Consider the following 20,756-nt stretch of genomic DNA (forward strand, 5'->3'; position numbering starts at 1 on the left):
CCCAGACTGTAGCTTTACAAAGAAGAGTAAAACAGGTGATGTTTCCCATCTGCATTGGATGATGTCTGATGAATGTTCCTTCTCCTGCAGCAAGGCAGGGGATAAGCACTGCAGAGTCATTGTTACCTGTGCTGTGGTAGTGCCCACAGGCAACAGTGCTGCTAGCAAGGCATGGAGTGGTGGTGGCTGTCCTAGGAAACATGTAGTCTGCTCTGTGGTGCTCCCCATCTGTCTGGTGCTCACAAAGTGAGCTCAGCAGGAGATCGAAGTAGTCATCACAATAGATATGCAGCAAGCTCCCCAACAAGTTCTGATGTCTTTCCTGTTTGCTGTTTCTGCTAGCAGCATGTGTGTATGTGAGCCTATGAGGAGAGAGATGTCATTGACTGGCAAAAGCTCAGGTTTTGCAGGTGTCTCTTATAGTTACTCAGGGCTCATCAGGTAGCTTAGCACCCATAAAAGTTTTGAAATGCGTTCAAGGCAAAGAATTGCAAGAAAGGAAAAAGCAATCAACCAGTTAAAGACCTACATTGTCTCCTTTGCATTTAATATTTTTTTTATTTCTCTTCAAACACAGAGCTCATAATCAGGACACTGGTGCACTCTACTTGCAGATCAGAATGTTAATGGAAATAACATCCTTGAATTCCACAGGTCCTTGACCATGTCATGAAAGGACATGCATTACTTTTGGCTGTTATATGCTCTGGTAACTGTGGAATAAAGACATAATCTAAGACTGTTGTTCTTTCTGTTCATCTGAAAATGCACACCATCTATTCTAATAAGTTGCACTAACCTTAGTTAATTCATCTCTAGTAATGCTCAATTATTTCTTAGTATGGGCCTCAGTCTTAGAAGTATGCTATGGCTCTATTCCTTTTACATCTTCTAAGACAAATGCAAGGAGTCCTGTAGAAAAGTCTTAAGAAAAATAAGGAGTAGGTATAAGTCAGTGATGAAGCAAGATGTTTGTCATTGCAAAGAACGTGGTCATAAAAGTAGATAAGGCCTGTTGGAAAGATCTTCCATGATTAGATAAAGATAAAACTTGCTGAAGACTGCCCATCTATTTATTACTTTCTCTTCAACATGTAATAAACAAAACCATTTAGCTTCTTCATGGGTGACAGTGAAATTTCTGCCAAGAGCTATCTTTAAAGTCTTGATGTTCTGTTGTTAACATATTATTCATTTTCCATTGCAACTTTTTTATTGTACCAGATAACTGGTTGAGGGGTCAAAACTCTGAGTTTATTTGATAAAAAAGCAGTGTGAATTAGAGGAAAACTGCATATAGAGACTGTATCTTATAGTGCAGGGTTAGCATATAACTGGTGCCTTCTCTGTTTGGTGTTGCTGTATGGCAATTCCAACACCTTCTAATGTCTTCTTTGGATAACTCACTCTTTAGCCAGTCCTGAGAGCAGCAATGGTCATGACAGAGATGTTCATACAGTTCTGTCTCTTATTGATAAGGGATTGATGTGAGAGAAGTGGGGATGGATGAACAGAGAGCAATTATCTTGATTATATGCATGTAAAGGGAACCAAAGAAATAGAAAAGCATGGGTTTAGGCTTTCTTCTAACACCAAGTAGTAAGACCAAAATTGTGCTGTTTCTTTTGAGTTCATAATATTCCACCATCTCAGGAAAACACTTGTACTATGACTGAAGAATAATGGATGGAGCTGCACTTAGTCTTTTAGTTTTGATCAGAAGAGTATTTTTTTAAGCAAGTGTCATCATCATCACCATTCCAACTTACCATGCTTCAATTTACATCACAGAGTTGTTTTGGAGTGTCCAAATTGAATTCCATTGTTCTGAAAGTAAGCCAGGATATGTTCTGAAGCTCCCTGCCTATTGCAGTCCAACTGTCACTACTGACATCCAGTCTTTGGGATCAAATCAGAGCCAGACTAAAGACCTTTCAAATGTGCACAACATAGATGCCAGGTTCTTATCATCAGATTTTTCAGTGCACAGATCTGTTCCAGTTGGTTTAAAGTACTTGGTACTGTGGACACAGCCAATCTAACCTAGAGAGCCTTCAAAAGAAAAACTACTGACACTGTACAGAATTCAAGGACTGCTGAACTTGCAGAAGAAATCTTGACAAAAGAGCTTTTCAACCTTCCTAACATCACTTATTTGAGAACAGTTTACACCATTGATATTGATGAATAGAGGATTACAATATTTAGTTATTTTTGTAGAGACAAAACTAACCCTATACATCAAAAGAACAACAATATCTACAACTGCTACATCTCAATGCATCAGCAATGAAATAAGTGCATCTGAGTGGATAGAAATGGCTTAGGTGTCCTCATTACTTAGGATCTTTCTTATCAGCTCTGATACTTAAAATAGCATGTGAAATATTTTTGATATAATAATTTGTGAGTCTGTATTTACAATACAAAATCTAAACATTTTTAGTTTTTATGGTGGTCTAACCAAGTAGTTGGTGTGGGAAAGTAAAAGGTTAGCTAAGCCTGATCATACAATGACCACTGGTACCTGCAGTTTAACCATAAGAAGAAAACTGTGGCAATTTCAACACTCGCTGACAACTAAGAAGTAGAAGAGCTGACCAGAGTTGGAAGAAACACCCAAGATTCACAGGCAGTGCTGACAGTAAAATGGTACTGACATTTTTAAAAATTAATTCATATGGAATCTTTAAATAATCTAGGATGATACCATTACTTGAGCGACTGACAAATACATTGTCTCACATATATCAGCAACAGCAACAGCAGTGCATTTTCCAAACACAGGAAGCTGAAATTATGTTGCTGACAGATTTATTTTTTTTATGTACACACATTCCTCATTTTCACTTTCTGTCAAAAAATACATAATTATTAATATATTAATGCCTTGTTTGCCAAGAGTCTCGCTAGCTTTCTGTTGTTCAAGAGGTTTTAGTGCCAGCTTTATTCACTGAATCACAGGATAACTGAAGTGGGAAAGCAGCTCTGGAGATTGTCTAGACCAATACTCCTGCAGCACTCCTGCAGGGTCACTTGTAGCAGGTCACTCACCTCTGTTTGGTTGGATTTTGACTGTCTCTAAGGATGGTGACTGCACAACGTCTCTGAGCAACTTGTTCCAGTGATTAAAAACCCTTGTAATAAAACATAAAATAAAATAAATAAAAAATAATCTTAAATCAAAATGGAATTTCTTATATTTCAGTGTGTCCATTTTCCCTGTATTTCCATTTCATCCTGCATTTCAATTTGTACCCAATACTTTCTCTCACAGCAATGCTTAAAAATTAATTAAAATATATGTTCATTATTGCAAGATAGTAACAACCATCACATGGACTTTGCTTGCTTAACCAGAAGTTAATAATTGTTGGGAGGACAAAGGTTTTGATTTATGATATTTACTGTCTTAAGTACGAAGTTGGTCTAAAATTCTATTCATGCAACATCTGACTGGAGAACAACATGGGCTCGTTTTCTGTGCCTGTGTTTCTAAGTTGGCTTCTTCTTCAGGTGGTCTGGAGTCTGGTAAGAAAACAAAAGATATGTATGCTCTATATGATTGACTAGGCAATGCAGCTTAAGAGGAGTTTGAGAAGAAAAGACAAGTATGTTGATTTTGCAAAATAAGAATTCGATTGTCATCTGCGTGGGAAAAAGAGAAGATTTCCGTTTGCTTGGGATCTTAGCGTTGCTATTTTTCATGGATGGGGCTATACATGGAAAGAGCTTATCTTGTGTTTCCCATCTAAGCAAAATGTCCACTAGTATTCAAAGTGCCATTACCAGAATAGCAAATTAGTTTGTTAGAATCAAGAAAAGTGTTGAAATTTATTTCACTACTCCATATTTGAATGGAATATATTTTTTTTGCTATAATAGCACAATATATTTGATATTAAAATTTATGTCTTTTTAGCCACTGGATATACTTGGAAATTACTCCTCTCTGTTCCTCCAATCCAGCTGAATGACTTAGTGTCAAAAAGTAACAGTTGAGATTTTGTATTTCCTGTCTTTTTTAGTGAAACATAGCATTTTGCTCATCTTGGGATACTTTTTTTGTAAAGGTCAAGAATTTTTGGTGGTGCACAGTATAATTAGTTTGGAGACCAAAATCCAATAGATTGTTGAAAGTTTGTTTCAGCCATTCATATCTTCAGTGTATTCTACACAGTAAGGTATTATTTTTTGTGACATTACCTAAATGCCATAACAATATCTAATTTATGCAACTGAACTGTCTGATTCTGTGAATCCAGCTCCTGTATCTCACTGTGGCATCCTCATCTTCCTCTCTACTAATACATGCTCATACATCTCCCTAAGTCAAGAGCTCAACCTCATGTTCCTAACTTTCCTATAGTCCTCCTCTATCTCCTACTACCCCAACCCCACACTTCTATTTCCACAACCTGTTCCTCTGCCTTAACCTTTTGGAAACTGAAATCTCAGCCTTGTTTAGATTCCACTGCAGGCTTTGTTAAAGCCTGTAGTAGGTGATGCAGGCTGCTACTAACATCTACAAGTTACCTCACAGCAAACTGATTCCTAAAAGCCAGGTCTTGTGCGAGAGAGGGGCCTCAGATCACCAGGGCTAATTATTTCATTTCCACATGTCCTATGGCCAGGAAGAGCTTATTTCATGTTTCTGGATGCCAGTACTAAAGTTATATAATCTGGAGAAAACACTGATAAGTTAGGGTGACTCATCCAAACTGGTTGAGTATACTCTGTCCGAAATTTATGGTGAGACAGGGAAATTTTCACTGGATAATTTATCACATCCTTGAATAGATGTCAAAGCTAGGTAAGGTGGATCATCTTATGGAGATGCCAGGGCATCATGGTGGTGCCATAGATATTTTAGGGACAGAAGAATTACCCATTTGTTTCTCCACTGATTACTGAGTGAGTCTACTTACCTAGTTTTAACACGACTACAACAGGTGAGATGTTTCCCATGTGTCCAAGATGCACTTGAATTATTTGCCAGCTAAATGTGCTCACAAGCCATGGTTTGACCACCCTTTCTGTGTTTTAATTCACATAAACCATGCTGTCCATCTGCAAAGTTAGAGAGTAACATCAAAAATGCTCAGAAATGTGTGTGTGTACATTTAAAAATAGCATTAAATAGAATAAATTTTCAAAATCTGACAAAAACTGTGAGGTAACAGTTTGAGTCAATTTTAGTTCAGGTGAATCAAAATCATAAAATGAGATTTCAGGTCTTTGTATTTACAGTGTTTTTTTCTGCCATTTGCTGAAGGTTTTAAAAGACAGTTATTTCAGATTAAAAATTCATCTTTCATTGCAAATCTAAAATAATGCATCCTGACAATTTCAAATCATTCTTTCTGAACCTTGAAATTTCATGGAAAGTAGGGGTTTCTTTTCCTGTATTTGGTTAAAATTTTATATGAGTGTGATCAGTTTTACAGCCCACAATTTTTTCCCTCAAAATTGTTCCTATCATTACATGTTGAAAGCCGGGCCTAGAAGAATATGTGTGTTTGAATCTCTCTTGAATATTCTGTACATATTGTTATCTTATACATCATACAGACGGTAGAAATTGCCACAATTAATATTCTTGGGGACTGCATGGACTTGATTTTTGCTGTTTTTCAGCAGTCTCATCTTGTATTGTTCATTGCTTCTAATGGCAGTTGCAGGTGCTTATCACACTGGAAAAAGAAGTCTAGCATGCAAAACTGCATGTATGAAAGATAAATTATTTATATGGAGAAAGAAAAACACTCGGGGGAGAAACCATAGTAAAAATAAAAGTAATAATACTACCCTGGTTTGCAGAATTGCCGTTATATCTTACCACTTGCTGTATCTGTAACCTATTTTGTAAGAGCTTAGAATATAAAGATGTTTTTTACCTTCAATTTGTGAACTTCTTTTCAAACACACAAATACAAGACACCCAAGAGTGATTGCCTAGAAAGGCTGTTCATGATTTTACTCACTGTGTGAGAAATAGTTGTGCAGTGTTTTGCCAAGTATGTCCAAGCCAAGTTCAAAATGAAGTGTCCAGTCCAATAAAAGAATAAAGATTATATTCTGTAGGCATGTTATGGCAAGGAAAAGTGTGCTATGTATATCTCATTATATGCCATTATATTTCATTATGGTTTGTGGGTTTTGCATTTGCAGAAAGAGTTTTTGAAATGTTATTGCTTAGGTAAATGGAGTCGAGATAAGGCACTGAACTGGGGCTGAAGTGACCTGCTCTGTGTACCCAGTCCTTCAAAGCCTTGCTGTGTGATGCCAGACCACTCATTCTATTCCCTCTTCTTCAGCTTTATCATGGAAAGTTAAGCAAAACTCCTATAGGTCCTGCACAGTTGCTGACTAGTAGCACTGCTTGATTTCATACAAATAATAGGCTCTTTTTTCCCCCATTTGTGAAGCACCATTCAGCACTACCTGAGTTGTGTGACAAAAAGAATTGTGAAGACTTCACAGAAGCAGTACTGGGTGTTCTTAGTTGTTGGGCAGCCTGAGATGGGGAGGGCACAAAGCTGACACATGAGCAAATAAAGATTTCCAGTCAAATGAGGAGGCAATCCGGTCAATCCAATACAAAGCCATGTGCTAAGTGCTGTCAGTTGAGCTTAAATCACATCTCTGATACTGTTGAGAGAGTAATGAGAGCTGCATTTCATTATGTGCCTTTCTAATAATATCTTTTTTTCTTCCCCCTCCCCAGCCAGCTCCTGCATCAGAGACAACTGGTGAGTTTTGTTTAGAGATCTATTTGTATGCAAGGGAGGCAGTCAACAAAACCAGCTGCTCCTAAACATCACTAGGACCGGCACAGATTTATAATTACTGTTATTGTTATTGCATTAATTTTCACACTTCATAAAGATAACAGCAAGGGCTAATGTCCTACCTCACTTGTTTTTTTTTATTTTTCAGAAATAGATGTAGATGGAGGAATTGACCAAGACATCTTTGACATCAATGAAGGTTTTTTGAAATTAAATTTCTCTTTTAATTTTTTTTGCAATTTTCATTAGAGTAGTTACAGATCAATACAATAACCGAATGTTAATCTCCCCTTCCTTTTAGCTTTAGGACTAGACCTTTTCGAGGGAGACATCAAACTTCATGGGGTGAGTTCAAATATAAAAATAAAACCAGAAATGTGTCATTGAGTCACACAATATAAAGTATTGCTGGCTTGAAAATGATAGATGCATCCTGTTCCTACTAACAATAAATGCTGTTTATGTAACAATAAACTAAAGATGTCTGGGGATGGAATTCTACAAAATGCCATAGACAATGAAGGAGTCAGGAGCATTTGCAGAAACATTATCCAGAATGAAATCTGTTCAGCCATTAGATCAATATTATTAGCTTCTTGTTTCCTTTACTATGTTTTTATATATTTGAGCTTTTAAGAGATTCAGCAGCACTGATCATCATCCAGACAGGTTCATATAAAAAAAATCCTTCATTTATCTGTACAATATTTATTCTGAGAAAATTAAATTTACTGAGAAGTGCTGCAAAACCTTCATCACATAAGTAGATTCACTAAAACCAATGGAAAAGTTAGATCTGTAATACCACATTTTAAACATCTGTCCAGCATTATTTTCTGACCAATGAAAAGAAAAAATAATTGTATTTACATCTCAAAAATTCCCAGTAGAAAATCCCAAAAGTGTCTTGTACTGTGAAAGTCAAGTATTTTACTCTCCCTTTTGGGAGATGTTTTGGCCTGAGCACATCAATGGAAGCAAGGACAGCTCTCGTTATTGGCACAGGAGCACACCCTTGCATTCTGAAAAATTTAAAAATTATTAATCTCTGTACAGTTATCAGGACTTTAGATCTTAATGCTTCCAATAGGGGCTAAAGCTCCTCTGCACGTGCATCAAAAGTTCAAGTAATTTCTATGGAAAAAATACTGCAGAAATTGGAGACACCGGTAGAAGGGAGTGAAGGGATTTCAAACCCAAACCTTAGAACACTGAGTAATCCTTCAAGGTTTTTGAGCTTGTTGTTTTCCTTTATGTCTTACTTGAACTTGTAGGTTTGCTTTAGCACTCCAAGTCCCTGATGCTAAATCAATTTCTACTGAGGTTTGCATACGTATTTTCTTTCTCTGATGCAGGAACGAAACTCCATCATTGGTGACAAATATCGGTGGCCCCATGTTATCCCCTATGTCCTTGAGGACACCCTGGGTAAAGTATTTGCCCTTGGCAATGTCTGTGCAGTGTGTTGATTGAAATGTTAAACACAGATTGATACCTGTGGTATTCTTTCCTATTTTAAGTCTAGAGCAGGCCATTTCCTACAGCTCTGAAGGGATTGGGTGTGCACAAACAGGGTATATAATCTTGGTATTGGTGCTGGCTCTCACCTCCTTTCTTGAATTACTCTTATCCTGCCATTGCTATGGCCCAGCAGATTGATTTTGTTTTGAAAGCTTGTGTCTGTGACATGAAACTCTACTAAGCAGAAATAAAAAGAGGGCACTTGAAGATATTTTTGAAGCCAGGAAGCTTACCAGGCCATTTACATCCTCTAAAGCACTGACAGCAAAATGCCATTCTGACAGACAGTTTGCAATGGCACATTGTTGAGTCCCCTAATGTGGACCTAATTTGACTCCATGCCTTTCAATCCACCTGGCTGTGTCTTTGTATGGCAGAGGTGAGTGGTGAGATAGGGAGCTGGAGTTCTTACTGATACCACGTGGGGAGATTACACAACATGGGGTTCACCTTTCTGCTACATCACAGGAAAAAAACATCACCCACTCCCAGTTTAAATTCAGATCTAAATTGCGTTGAAATTATACAAGTTACTTAGAGGAGAAAACTCAGATATAATGTGAGCAATTCAAGACCTGGAGAAATTCTGTGAAAGATCTGTAGCCTGCATTCTGAACTAGGAAAAATCTGATGTCTTCATTTCCTTTTTTAATACTTGCTTACATCAATCCCAAACAGTAAATGAAAGAATTTACAAAATTAAGACCCACACACTATCATATTTTATATACTCATCATGTCATATTTTGTACATAAATACCAAAGAAAAATCACATGAGTGCAAAACAAGAGTAAGATACAGTGTCACAACAGCCTAATTTATATTTTCTAGGTCCCTACTCAGGTCTTAATCCAAGAAAAAGCCTTTTTATTTTGCTCAAAGACTGCTGGAGCAAGACCCACCCTTAGGACTTGCTCCATATAGATAATAGTACAAATCTATTGGCTCAGTATTGACAGGAACACTGTTTGCTTTGCAGAAATTAATGCTAAGGGAGTCATCCTCAAGGCCTTTGAACAGTATCGACTGAAAACCTGTATTGACTTCAAACCTTGGAATGGGGAGAAGAATTACATATCTGTGTTCAAGGGAGATGGGTAAGAGGAGCAATTCAAAATAACTTTAATTCTGTTTGCTTTCAGACTATTTTCATGGCCAGTATTTACTCTAAAACTCATATATCTGATTATCATTTTGCATTTTTTTGTCTCCATTTTCTCAGTCTTTTTTAAACTGGAAATTGTAGTAGCTTCCAAAACAGGTATTACCTTGATAGTGACAAACAATTTCTCACTGATACTTATTTTAAATACAAGAGGAAATCAAGTCTTTTAAGAGCTAATTTCCTGGACATGGTAAAAGATAGCAGAAACAAGCCAATTATGTTCTTGTCTGATCTTTGGATATATGGAGTATCACTTTCAAATGGTCATTCTTAGTATACCTTAATTTTCAGGAAAAAAACCCAACCAAACAGCATAAATATATATGATAGTTCGAACTGTGGGGCAATGAATTTGTTTGAATTTAAAAATGGAAGTGCATTTTTACAATGTCACATCAGCATTCAGATAAAAGAGCAACATTTTTAAATGCTGTACTGCACTGAGATATTTTACTGATATTTCACTTTATTTACCTCTTTTGATGAATAGTTATCACCTTAATTTTTCCAGTAAAGAAAACAAAATTGCCCCACCTTCTTCCCTAGAACAGTGGCTGCCAAAATACTGCAACAACAACAAATTTATTCTCCACTCTATGCTGAACCATTTCTCTTTTAGAAAAGCAGAACAGGGAGAGCTTCATAGCCTGGTGAGGAAATTTACTTTCAGAAAATAATTTCCTGATGTGAGAATGCATTCATAAATGGGAAAAGATTTTCTGATAATAAAAATGTTTCCCTTTCCCTTTGGCTTGTTCTGAGATATTTGTAGCAGATAATTGCTTCAAAATTTCTTTGGTCTCTGGCTCTTTATATTTTCTACTATTCATGCTGTACACATAACACTGAAACTGAGCTCTAAGAGATGTATAAGTAGAAACTCAGGGAGCAAGGCATTTTCCTGTTCTAATGACTCTGGATTTTTGAGCTAAATGGAAAACTCATGTAGTTGAATTTTTTAGTCCTTCATCCCATAAAGTATGCATTGAATTTGCTAATAATTGTACCTGAAAAAGAACCAACAATATTGAGCCTATGGCAAGTGGGAGGCCTCTGTGCAATGCTTCATTTATATGTCTATTAAAAATAGATGAGTCATGGTGATGAAGAAGACAAGTCATTCTAGTTGGATAACATATCTTGCCCTCACTGCCTGGTGTGTTTCTTGCCCTGAAATGTTTCTATCACCTCAGCTGACACATCTGCAGCAGCACTTATTAAGAGATTGGAGCTAAATGTTGCAGTGTCCTGAAAATGGCCATCCAGTTGCAGTGTATAAAGTGTATTAAGAAATCAGGGCTGACCCTGCATGAACTAACTGCCTTTCATTTCACTCCATTCCTCCCTTCTGATATAATGGAACAAGTTGTAAGATGGGTATACCAACCCATTTCCTCTCTGCTGTTCCTAATGGGTTTTTTAATCATCTAGGACCCTTCTAACTGCTCACTAAAGACCTCAGTCCAGAGGGTACAATGCAGACAGGCACACAAAGTTCCTGCCAACATGAAGTTTTACCACACCAAGAAAAGGTTGATAAATGATCTTTGCCTTTCCGATCTTGGCTTGAGTCTATAAACCAGAGGAAAGTGGGAGAACTTTGTGTCAAAAGGATTTGTAGTAGGCCGTAAAGTCTGGATTACCCTTTTGAATTCAAATGAAGTCAGCCACAAAAGAAGCCAGCTGCCATTTTGTTGTGTTGACCTCCCTGTGTAAAACTAGGTCTGTAGTCTCTGATGTATGTACACAGTGTATCAACACCCTGTGCAGAGAGCCCTCTCCCTGTACACATTCTTCATCTACCATTCACCATGCCTTGGCTACGACCTGTACTATGTTAACACGTATATAGTTACAACACTAAGTGAGCAGAGGTATGTGTAAGCTTTTCTAGCACACAGCCCTTAACCTCACCCTCTACCCAGGTCTATGCATCTGCAGCAGGGGATAGACTGAAAATCTTGTTGAAGACCTTTTCTTGATTCCAGCCTATGTGCTGAGCAAAATACATGAGGGATGCTTGTGAATTACAGAAATGCAGGAGCATCACATGTGGCAAATGCCTGCAAAGTTCACAGAACCGTCTGGAAATTTGCAATGGATGTGCCATCTCTCCTTAACTTCTCATGAAGAGCAGGATTCATTCAAAAAAAAAAGTCAAATGGTTAGCAGACCAGGGAAGATCAATGTCATCCCTAGTATTTTCACATGGATAATCAGGTTTTCATGTAACACCCCTGGAAGGCCACTTGAGCTTTTTCCACTGTGGCACATGGCAAAGGGAATCCATGCAGAAGTGGATTGATACAGATTCCCACCTAACCAGCTTAGTGCTAGAAAGTCAAAGTGTCTGTGAGCTGATGCTGATGATCCATGATACTATGGAAAGAAAATTAGTAGCAGGACATTAATAGGAAAATGTGCCTGAAACAAGTGGCATCATCTCTACTGATAGCATGTATCTCCTTACAGCCCAACTTCCAAAAAGAGGGATAGTGGGATTAGATAGAGAAGGTACTTCCCTGTTCCTCTAGTCTCTCATAGCAATGTAGAAATCATTAAGTCAGAGGCAATACAGCTCTCACATACCTGGGGAAGTTGGGACTCTGACAGACTTTCTCTCCTCCTGAAGACACTGCTAATATAGGGTTCCAGGTGCCCATTCCTCTGGAGTGCCCTGCCCCACTCACCAAAGCTTTATTCTCAGCGCAGGGTGATGCAGAGACCATGTGATTACTCCTGCAGCTCTTGAACGATGGTGCTGTAGGCATTTGGCAGTCTGAAGGCAAGGGGAAGCTGCATGCCCTGTTGTATGGACGATAGATTTGCCGAGTGTCCTGGGTGTGCCTGTAGCCTGCTGTGCACTGTGCAGCAGCTGTGAAGCCAGAGGTAGCATTGATATGAGGTGAACCAGACCTGTGAGGGACTTAGACTTCTGCACAAAGCAAGAGAAAGCTGCATAATCAATATGAGGGCTTGTTCAAGGGAAATCCTTATGGATGCTACATGTGCTCCTTCCCAGGTCTCCTGTTGTGATTTTAAAGAGTAATCAATAGCCAAGGCCTGTGTTACTCTGTGGAAAAAGGAATACTGGGGAATATGTTGCACTAATAAGTTACAAGGACTGAAAGTGCATGGTGTGCTTGTATTTTTATATTTGTGGGGTGATGGGACTGCAAATCCTATGGCATATTTTGTGCCCGATTAATTTTATGTACTTCATTGGGTAAGTATTGATTTATTTGCTGCATAAAATATCAATTTAAATGTAGCTCTCTGTGCTGGCATGGGGTGCCATTTTATTGGCGTGTGCAGATAACTCAATGAATTTTTTTATCCTTTAATAGAAACTTCCAGCACAGCTGTGGTTTTGCTTTTCCTTATGAGTGTGTAAACAGCAAGTGCTCTAGCACAGCAGCTAGAGCTAGAAAGGAAAGAGCTTCTGAAAAGCACTGTCAAATCCAGCAACCTGTCAGAAGGGAAACATGGACTCACAGAAGTGCACCCTGCCTGGCAGCCACAGCCCTGCACAAAGCAAAAGGCCAAAACAGTAGGGAGAAGCAGCTGCAGTGGCAGAGCAAGAATATACATGAACCTGGTTCCCCTTCTGATAGAGAGAGGCAAAAAGGGCACTTACAGGTGCATACTGTGGTCTAGCTGAAAATTGTTAATATGCAGTAACTGAACTGCTCTAAATCTTGTGCCCATAGCCTTTGATGTTTCAGAGTACCAACAGAATCCTCATCAGTTTTCCTCTGTTACAAATAGTTCAACAGTTTTCTGCTAAATAAAACGCATTAAAAACAGCAGAGCCAAGTCTGGGGAACTGCCTGTTCATCAAAACAGAGAGGAAAGGATATGGTAAGGAACAGATCAATGGAAAAGTGCTCTGTGTAGCAAAACGTGACTTCAATACTCAAGTTAAAAATATACCTGTTGAACAGACTGGCTCTGGAGTTCTCATGGTATGGGGGTGGTCCATATCTTACAGAGCCCTCTCATTTTATTTTAATGCTAGCTGCTGGTCCTCAGTGGGAAACCAAAACATGGGGTTGCAGCAGCTCTCCATTGGACCCAACTGTGACAGGATTGGAACAATCCAGCATGAGTTTCTGCATGCCCTGGGATTCTGGCATGAGCAGTCAAGGTCTGACCGCGATGACTATGTGACCATCGTCTGGGACCGGATTCAGTCTGGTCAGTCACTTCTCTGCTTTTCCTTTCAGGCTCTGGTGTTTGGGGATTTAGTTGTGTAATATCCCATGCAACCAGCCTTTGGTGCTCACACAATTTTCTTACCTGGACTTACTTTTCAAAGCCAGTATATCAATACATGAAATATCAAGGGACATCTATTCGGGACAGAAATCCTCATTTGTTCTTGCTGTGGTTATTCCTTGTGCCACGGCAGTTCCCAAAGCCCTAACGGGAGATCTGAGTCTTGTTATGCTACATGTTGCACAGCAGAGCAGCAGAAGAGAATAATTTAGTTTGTTTAAATTAATACTCTCAAAACACTGTTACTCTGGCAGCCCTTAACAAAACAAAAGTAATTTAAAAAAACTATCCCACTCGAAAAACCCAGTGTGACCAAAGGCTAGAAAATCAGGGAAAACACAGGTCGTTCTCTTTCAGACCAGCTGCCATCCCACTCAAAAAACCCAGTGTGACCAAAGACTAGAAAATCAGGGAAAAACAGGTCGTTCTCTTTCAGACCAGCTGCTACACCTGGTGGGGGCAGCAGAGCTGAGACAGCACAGCGTGCAGAGAGGGTGGGCAGGAAGGAGAGATCTCTTTCAGGGTCTGCATCGCACCAGCGATTACTTTAGCAGTACAACTTGCGAATGTGTTGGCATATTTGGCACAAGTGTGAGAGTTGGCACAGGGTTCCTCAGGACTCTTCCTCTTTAGCTTGTTGTCATGCTCTGTGACTTTCAGGCAGTTCAAAAACAGAGTTAGATACACAGACTTAATGCTTTCCTAACACAGGTACATGCAGAAGACTGAAAAAAATTAGATGATGATTAAATCTAATGCATTCTTATATAGTTGTGATCAATAGTCAGGAGCATATGCAAGTATATATTACAGAAAATGACTTAGACACTGTTATTTGATTTCCATTATATTTTGCTTACTCTTTAGAGAGAAGCTGCACTATTGTTAGCCAGTTGAAACTGCTGCAGCTTTTTCACACTGACCAGAATATAGTTACAGTATTTTGACTAATTTAAATCTTCACCCTCCATTGGGTAGTTAGCAGTGGGTTTTTTTGCTCATACTCCAGAAAACATCTGTAAAGTTAAATTCTAGAAGCTTATCTGATGACAACTCTAACTTGTTTATTGTGACCTAAAATGACTAGCAATTAAACAACAGAGAATACAGATCAGAAACAGGGAGGCCTTGCAGTTGTAAATTGCTGCAATTTGAGTCCTGAAACTCTATCTCCACTTTTGGGTACCACAAGTCCATCAAAATTTATAAGTAGTTTCACAGGAAAAAGTTTTCTGGTAGCAAAAACTTTGCTTCATCCAGCAGAAGTAATCATGTTATGTTCCAGAGGCTGAAAGAGGAAAGTAAATAACCCTAGACTGGAAATAAAACTATTTTACAGAGTAAGTACAAGTAAATGACTACAAAAAAATACTTGGGGATCTGATGGACTCTCTGTCACTGTAAGTCTTTACATCAAAACTTGATTCTCTTGAGCAACAAACAATCTTTCCTTTTACTTTTACCATTTAGGTAAAGAACATAACTTCAATAAATATGATGATAAAACATCAGACTTCCTGAATGTTCCCTATGACTATAATTCTGTGATGCACTACAGCAAAACTGCATTCAGGAATGGCACTGAGCCCACCATCGTCACTAACATACCAGACTTCATGGATGTGATAGGACAGCGAATGGATTTCAGTGATTATGATCTCCAGAAACTGAACCAGCTGTACAACTGCTGTAAGTTTCTCCATCTATTTTATATTTTATGCTTTTGCCATTTGAAAGAATCGAGGGTGATAGATACATGCTGGACTCATCCGGACACAAGTGAAGAGATACTAACATATTTGGAGAAGTGAATGGTGTTAAAAATGCCAGAAATAAGGGTACAGCTAGAAATAACAGCCCTCCTGCAGAAACACTCCTGAGCAGCAGAGTCTTCTGTCCAGTTTTATCTGACCTTTAGTTAAAACACAGCTTTGCTCAGCAGCTGATTTTTGTTCATCCCTTGGGTGGCTGTTTAAAATGTCTGCTTCTGCACAAAGCCTTTTGGATTTTTCCCTGTATTATTCCACAGCTGTTGCTCAGACACTGTGCAGAAATGAGTATCTTTGCTGTTGCCATTGTACCTACTCCACTTTCATGGAATCCATGAGACAGAGTGTGTGTTCACGCAAAGAGACTGCAGATACTGTTATGAAAAAAATGCAGGCTTTATAAATTATGTTTAGTTTCGCACCCAGTCTCTTACAAAAGTTGTCAAAAGAGTTGTTTTGCTCATGTTGGATTTATTTAAGAGAGTTGAATGAAAGTAAGAGACAGAGACACACAGATAATTCTATTACCAAACTGGAATTCTGTAATTGTGACTGCATCAAACGTGCCCTTGCACTCAGATGAAAACTTTTGCTTCGCTACCTCAGTATCCCAAGTCATGAGTACACTTACAACCTCATTATACTGATACTTTAAACAATTACCAAACTGTTCTATTAAAATGGTGCATTTTTTTTTAGCATACGGTTCTGATGAACATTGTTCTGCTCATGTAGGTCTGAACTGAACACACACATTGCAGCCTTAGCTTCTAGCACTTGGCTCACAGTCAAATAGGTGTTATAAAAGTGTTTACAGCTAAGGATGTCTTTAACAGTGCATGGGGTCCTCCTTCCTCTCCATTAATCTTACATTTTTTCCAATGAGGTCCTCCTTCCTCTCCATTAGTCTTACATATTTTCCATCATTCTTGTACACTCCATAAATACTTCATGACATTTTAACTTTATTCTTAACCCATACGTGCATTCCCCAAGTGAAATAAGCCCCAGTCATGTCGAAATCAGTGACAAAACTGCCATCCCCTTCAGTGCAATCAGGATGTGCCCTGCTCTGCAGTCTGTCCCTTGCCCTCAGATAGCGTGCATGATATTCACAGAGCCCTAAGTGGTTGTCAGATCACCCACCAGTTGCCTAAGTGGTCCCTGTGCCAGGGAGAATGGGTGTCCCAGACCTCACCCACACAGCTGCTGGAGTGATCCTTTCAGGTTAGAGTTCACAGGTCCCAGCCCTCACCCATGCAGCTGCTGGAGTGATCCTTTCAGGTTAGAGGGAAGACTGACAATGCCAAACACATTTTGGGTGGCAGATATCCTGCCAGAGCAATCAAAAGATTGCCTCAGTTGCTGAACATGATTTAAGGAAAACTTTCAGCTGAATTTCTGCTAAAAGCCCGAGGGGTCAGGAAATTGCATTATAATGGGAAACTTGGTTCTAAAATTGAAGAAAACAACCCACAACACAAGAAATTCTGACTGATAGTAGAGTGCTGCTCCAATCTCTACTTCAGTACTGTCTTTCAGGTCATATCACAACAGTAGATTTCCCCTTCTAGCATGTTACTTCCCTTCCTAAGATATTAACAGAACCGACCATGCAGTTTTCCTCAGCTACTGGATTTTAGGACTTGGCAATTATCCCTCATGTATTTTCTTCTAAGTCTTGTCTTTCACTACATACCAAGAAAGTATGTGGCTTTTGGTGCAGATAGAATTCAAAACCTGCCTCAAGCATTGCCCTCTTCCTCTGTTTTAGGAATGAACCTAAGAAGTACATCAAGAGCTGTTTGGTCTTGCTTTTCTCTCTTCCTGTTGCTCAGGTGACCAGTCCATGCCAGCTGGCACTTTCTAATTAAGGTCATTAGACTACTTCCTTCCCATTTGGGCAGATCAATTTCACATTTTGTTTTGTATTTTGATTTTAAAGAGTTCTTTCATCTAATAATTCTCCATTTTTGCTGACCTTCTTTTTCCAGCAGTCAATATAACATTTGCTGTGAATACCTTTTCTTGGTTTTTATAACATCATACCAATACTGTACCTTAAAAAAAAATCATATCACACTTGTAATAACCTTTCAGCCTCTAGAGGGTAGTTAGCTTTTTATGAGGACAGCAGAAAATATCCCAGCAGTAGCACTGATTTGGCAGCAGCTCATACTCAAGTGCTTCCCTGAGCTACAGCTTAAGTGGAGCATTTGGCATGCTACTGAGGCTGAGTTTCATGATACTCAAGGTCTTTTTGTGGCGCAGCAAAACCTTTAAACCATTAAGCCACAATATTTTATACATAGTTTAAAAAGGATTTTATTAACTCAGTTGTTTTCAAATCCTGCTTGATGTTACACAGAACTGACATGGCACAATGGGAAACAAAACTAAGAGCAGGGATAAACCTGGACTTTGCCTTTCCTCACCCATCTGCAATTTGCTTTAGACAGAAGAAGCATTTCATATGGTGTTCTCCTTTTCTTATTCAACTGCACAGTCTTCCTTCATTTAATTTTTCACTTGTTATATGCAAGACATCAAAATATTTGTATGACATGAGATGTACACAGGCCACAAAGGTACCTTTGCCAATTTGTTTTTTATAATTTAGCGTTTCAAAACTCAAGGTTTGCTTCTTGCAGTGAAATAACTTTTCCTCTTCTGTTATTTCAAAATAAGCACTCCAGTTGACATATGAGTGAGCTTTTATCAAAATCTGGGGCCATGTGTGAGCAGGCCCAAAGAAAGCAGAGGAATGTATGGGAAGACTCAGGACCTTTTGACTGTGTGAAGGTTGGTGGGTTGGGACTCTTATGAGTGTTCCTTTTATTTATCAAAGTGATATGGCAATTAGCTGATACCCTCCTGTGCTTGCTAAGTGCCCAGAGTGATCCTGATGATGCCTTATTAATGTCAGTATTAATTGCCAAATGCTTTGAGTTCCTGAACATTATATGTATAAAAGTTGTTAGTATTTGAAGCCACTGATTACTTGGTGTTTGCATTTAGTCTTTCTCTGCTCTTGGCTTTGGACATTCAGAATGAAAATGTATGTTGTGCAATACAGATTCACAGATGCTTCTTTTTTTTTCCTTTTATCTGTCATAGCCTCCTCCCTAAGTTTCATGGACACGTGCAGTTTTGAACTTGAAAATATATGTGGCATGATTCAAAGTTCAAATGATAGCAGTGACTGGCAGCGTTTGTCTCAGGTTCCTGCTGGGCCAAATACAGATCACACTAATATGGGAGAATGCAAAGGTATGAGAAAAAAACTTCTTATCTTTTTGGGAAGTATCTTCTACAGGGGCATGCAAGTTGACTTTGAGCTCAACCTTGTTATCTGTTTACTTTTTTGACAAACTACAGTTTATTTTTTAACTAAGCAACATAAATCTATCTACATACTTAGGGACATCATGTGATACATTCGATTTTCTGCTGATTTGAGAAGATTGAACATCCTTATCTCTTCTAATTTGTTTTCTTGTCCTGGTGTCACATCCTGACACAAGAACATATAAAGTGTTCTAACCTATGGTACAAGACTGCTGCTTTACTGAATAAAAGCTCAATAAGACCTTGAAAAGGATTAGGATTTCAAAATGATGTGTAATATCAGGGCTGAGATGAAAAATTAATTGACAACATACCTAACTGTTTCTGAACCTGTCAGTGAAAGCTTCATGAGTTTGGGAGCTTAAACCAGTCATCCAGAAAGTCAATGATGACTTACTGGTGCTGGGTAAAGAGTGAAAACCCATGCTTTTGAGTGCAAACTACTAGAGACAGCCAAATGAGGAAAAAACTTGCAAGGAGAATGGTTCTGCCTTTGGAGAATGTGAACAGGTAACAGTCCTCAGTCCAAGGATTTGAACAGGGTCTACCTAACCCTGACCTGACCATGTCTTTGAGCATTATTACAATACAGTGCTAAGAAAACCAGTATGCAGGAAAATTTCATTTTGTCTCTCCTCTACCATTCATTTCTCATTGATTTTTGGCAGATTCCGGCTACTTCATGCATTTCGACACCAGCACTGGAGCAGAAGGACAGACAGCTGCCCTGGAGAGCCGACTTCTGTATCCCAAAAGGGGCTTTCAGTGCTTACAATTCTATTTATATAACAGTGGTCATGAAAGTGATCGGCTTTATGTCTGGGTCAAGGAGTACACTTCAGCCTATCCAAATGGCACTTTGAGTTTCGTTGAAGAGATAAAAGGTATGGAATAAAATAGCATTTTATTTCAATGTTTTTCCAAATACTGGCAGAAAATATTGTAGCAAAGTCATTCATCTCCTTTGGCTTCTTTTCTAACTGTGTCATTGATTTCTTGCTGGTGAAATGATACCTGATGGATCCTCAGATAGTCATTTTCCTGTAATATAATAAATTACCACAAATTTCAAACTCTTGCATTATCAAGATAGTTTTCTCATCAAAAATAGCTAACATTTCATGAGCAATCATTTTAACTGTTCTATAATTGCTGGTATCAATAGCAACAGATGAAGTTAGAGTATTAGAGTAAATTGCAAATAACAAGAAAGTAATGATAAAAAATTGGAAAGCATAAGTTCCCTGGAATACCTAATGTACAAGTTTAAAAAAGATAAATAAAATTTAAATTATTTTTAAGCAAGTTTTGAAATGACTTAACTGAAATAGATGGGCAGCAGATCATGATTTGAGTTGTAGTTTGAAGAAAATTAATTCTTGTGGGTTTAGGAGCCTGTGGCCTACAGAACAAGCAACTGTGGTCAGCTAATGGACAAGAGGTCTTTACTCTAGAATTGCCAAAGTCACTTTATTATTAAATTGCTTTCTCAAATATTTAAATATTAGTTGTTCTCCATTACAGCTACATGTAGTTCAGTCTTCCGGTTACATAAGGGTCTGAGCAAGTTCTTTTACTAAATAGGTATCAAGTTCTTTCTTCTGCCTCTTTTTGTCACTTTAGGCTCAGCTGCTGCTGGTGCCTGGTTTTGTTTAGTTTTTTCCCACTCTTTTCTTCACCGTGATGGTTTCACCACACCATCCCTCTGTTCTATCAGGCATCCTTAATGTAAGTGTCAGGGCTGCTGAGGCAGATGTAAATTTCAGATAAGTCTGAGCCCTCCAAACTCTTTCAAATCCTACTTTGAAGCCAAGATTAATTTCTCCACACTTTTTCTTTCCTTCCAAATACTCTTGCATGTATATTTGGTCCCATCTCCCATT

At 38.5% G+C, this 20,756-nt stretch overlaps 1 protein-coding gene across 1 annotated transcript in view; it reads left to right on the plus strand.

Moving 5' to 3' along the window:
• The first annotated feature begins 4,800 nt into the window (after positions 1 to 4,800).
• The window catches only part of MEP1B (meprin A, beta), a 23,881-nt gene continuing 7,925 nt past the window's right edge, over positions 4,801 to 20,756 (plus strand). The window contains 9 exon segments of the mRNA XM_009073366.1: positions 4,801 to 4,813; positions 6,940 to 6,990; positions 7,093 to 7,135; positions 8,140 to 8,219; positions 9,293 to 9,410; positions 13,497 to 13,675; positions 15,227 to 15,445; positions 18,643 to 18,795; positions 19,542 to 19,757. Of these exon segments, the coding sequence (XP_009071614.1) occupies positions 4,801 to 4,813; positions 6,940 to 6,990; positions 7,093 to 7,135; positions 8,140 to 8,219; positions 9,293 to 9,410; positions 13,497 to 13,675; positions 15,227 to 15,445; positions 18,643 to 18,795; positions 19,542 to 19,757 (1,072 nt within the window).

The sequence above is a fragment of the Acanthisitta chloris genome, unplaced genomic scaffold (genome assembly GCF_000695815.1).
Source record: "Acanthisitta chloris isolate BGI_N310 unplaced genomic scaffold, ASM69581v1 scaffold794, whole genome shotgun sequence".
Classification (NCBI taxonomy): Eukaryota; Metazoa; Chordata; class Aves; order Passeriformes; family Acanthisittidae; genus Acanthisitta; species Acanthisitta chloris.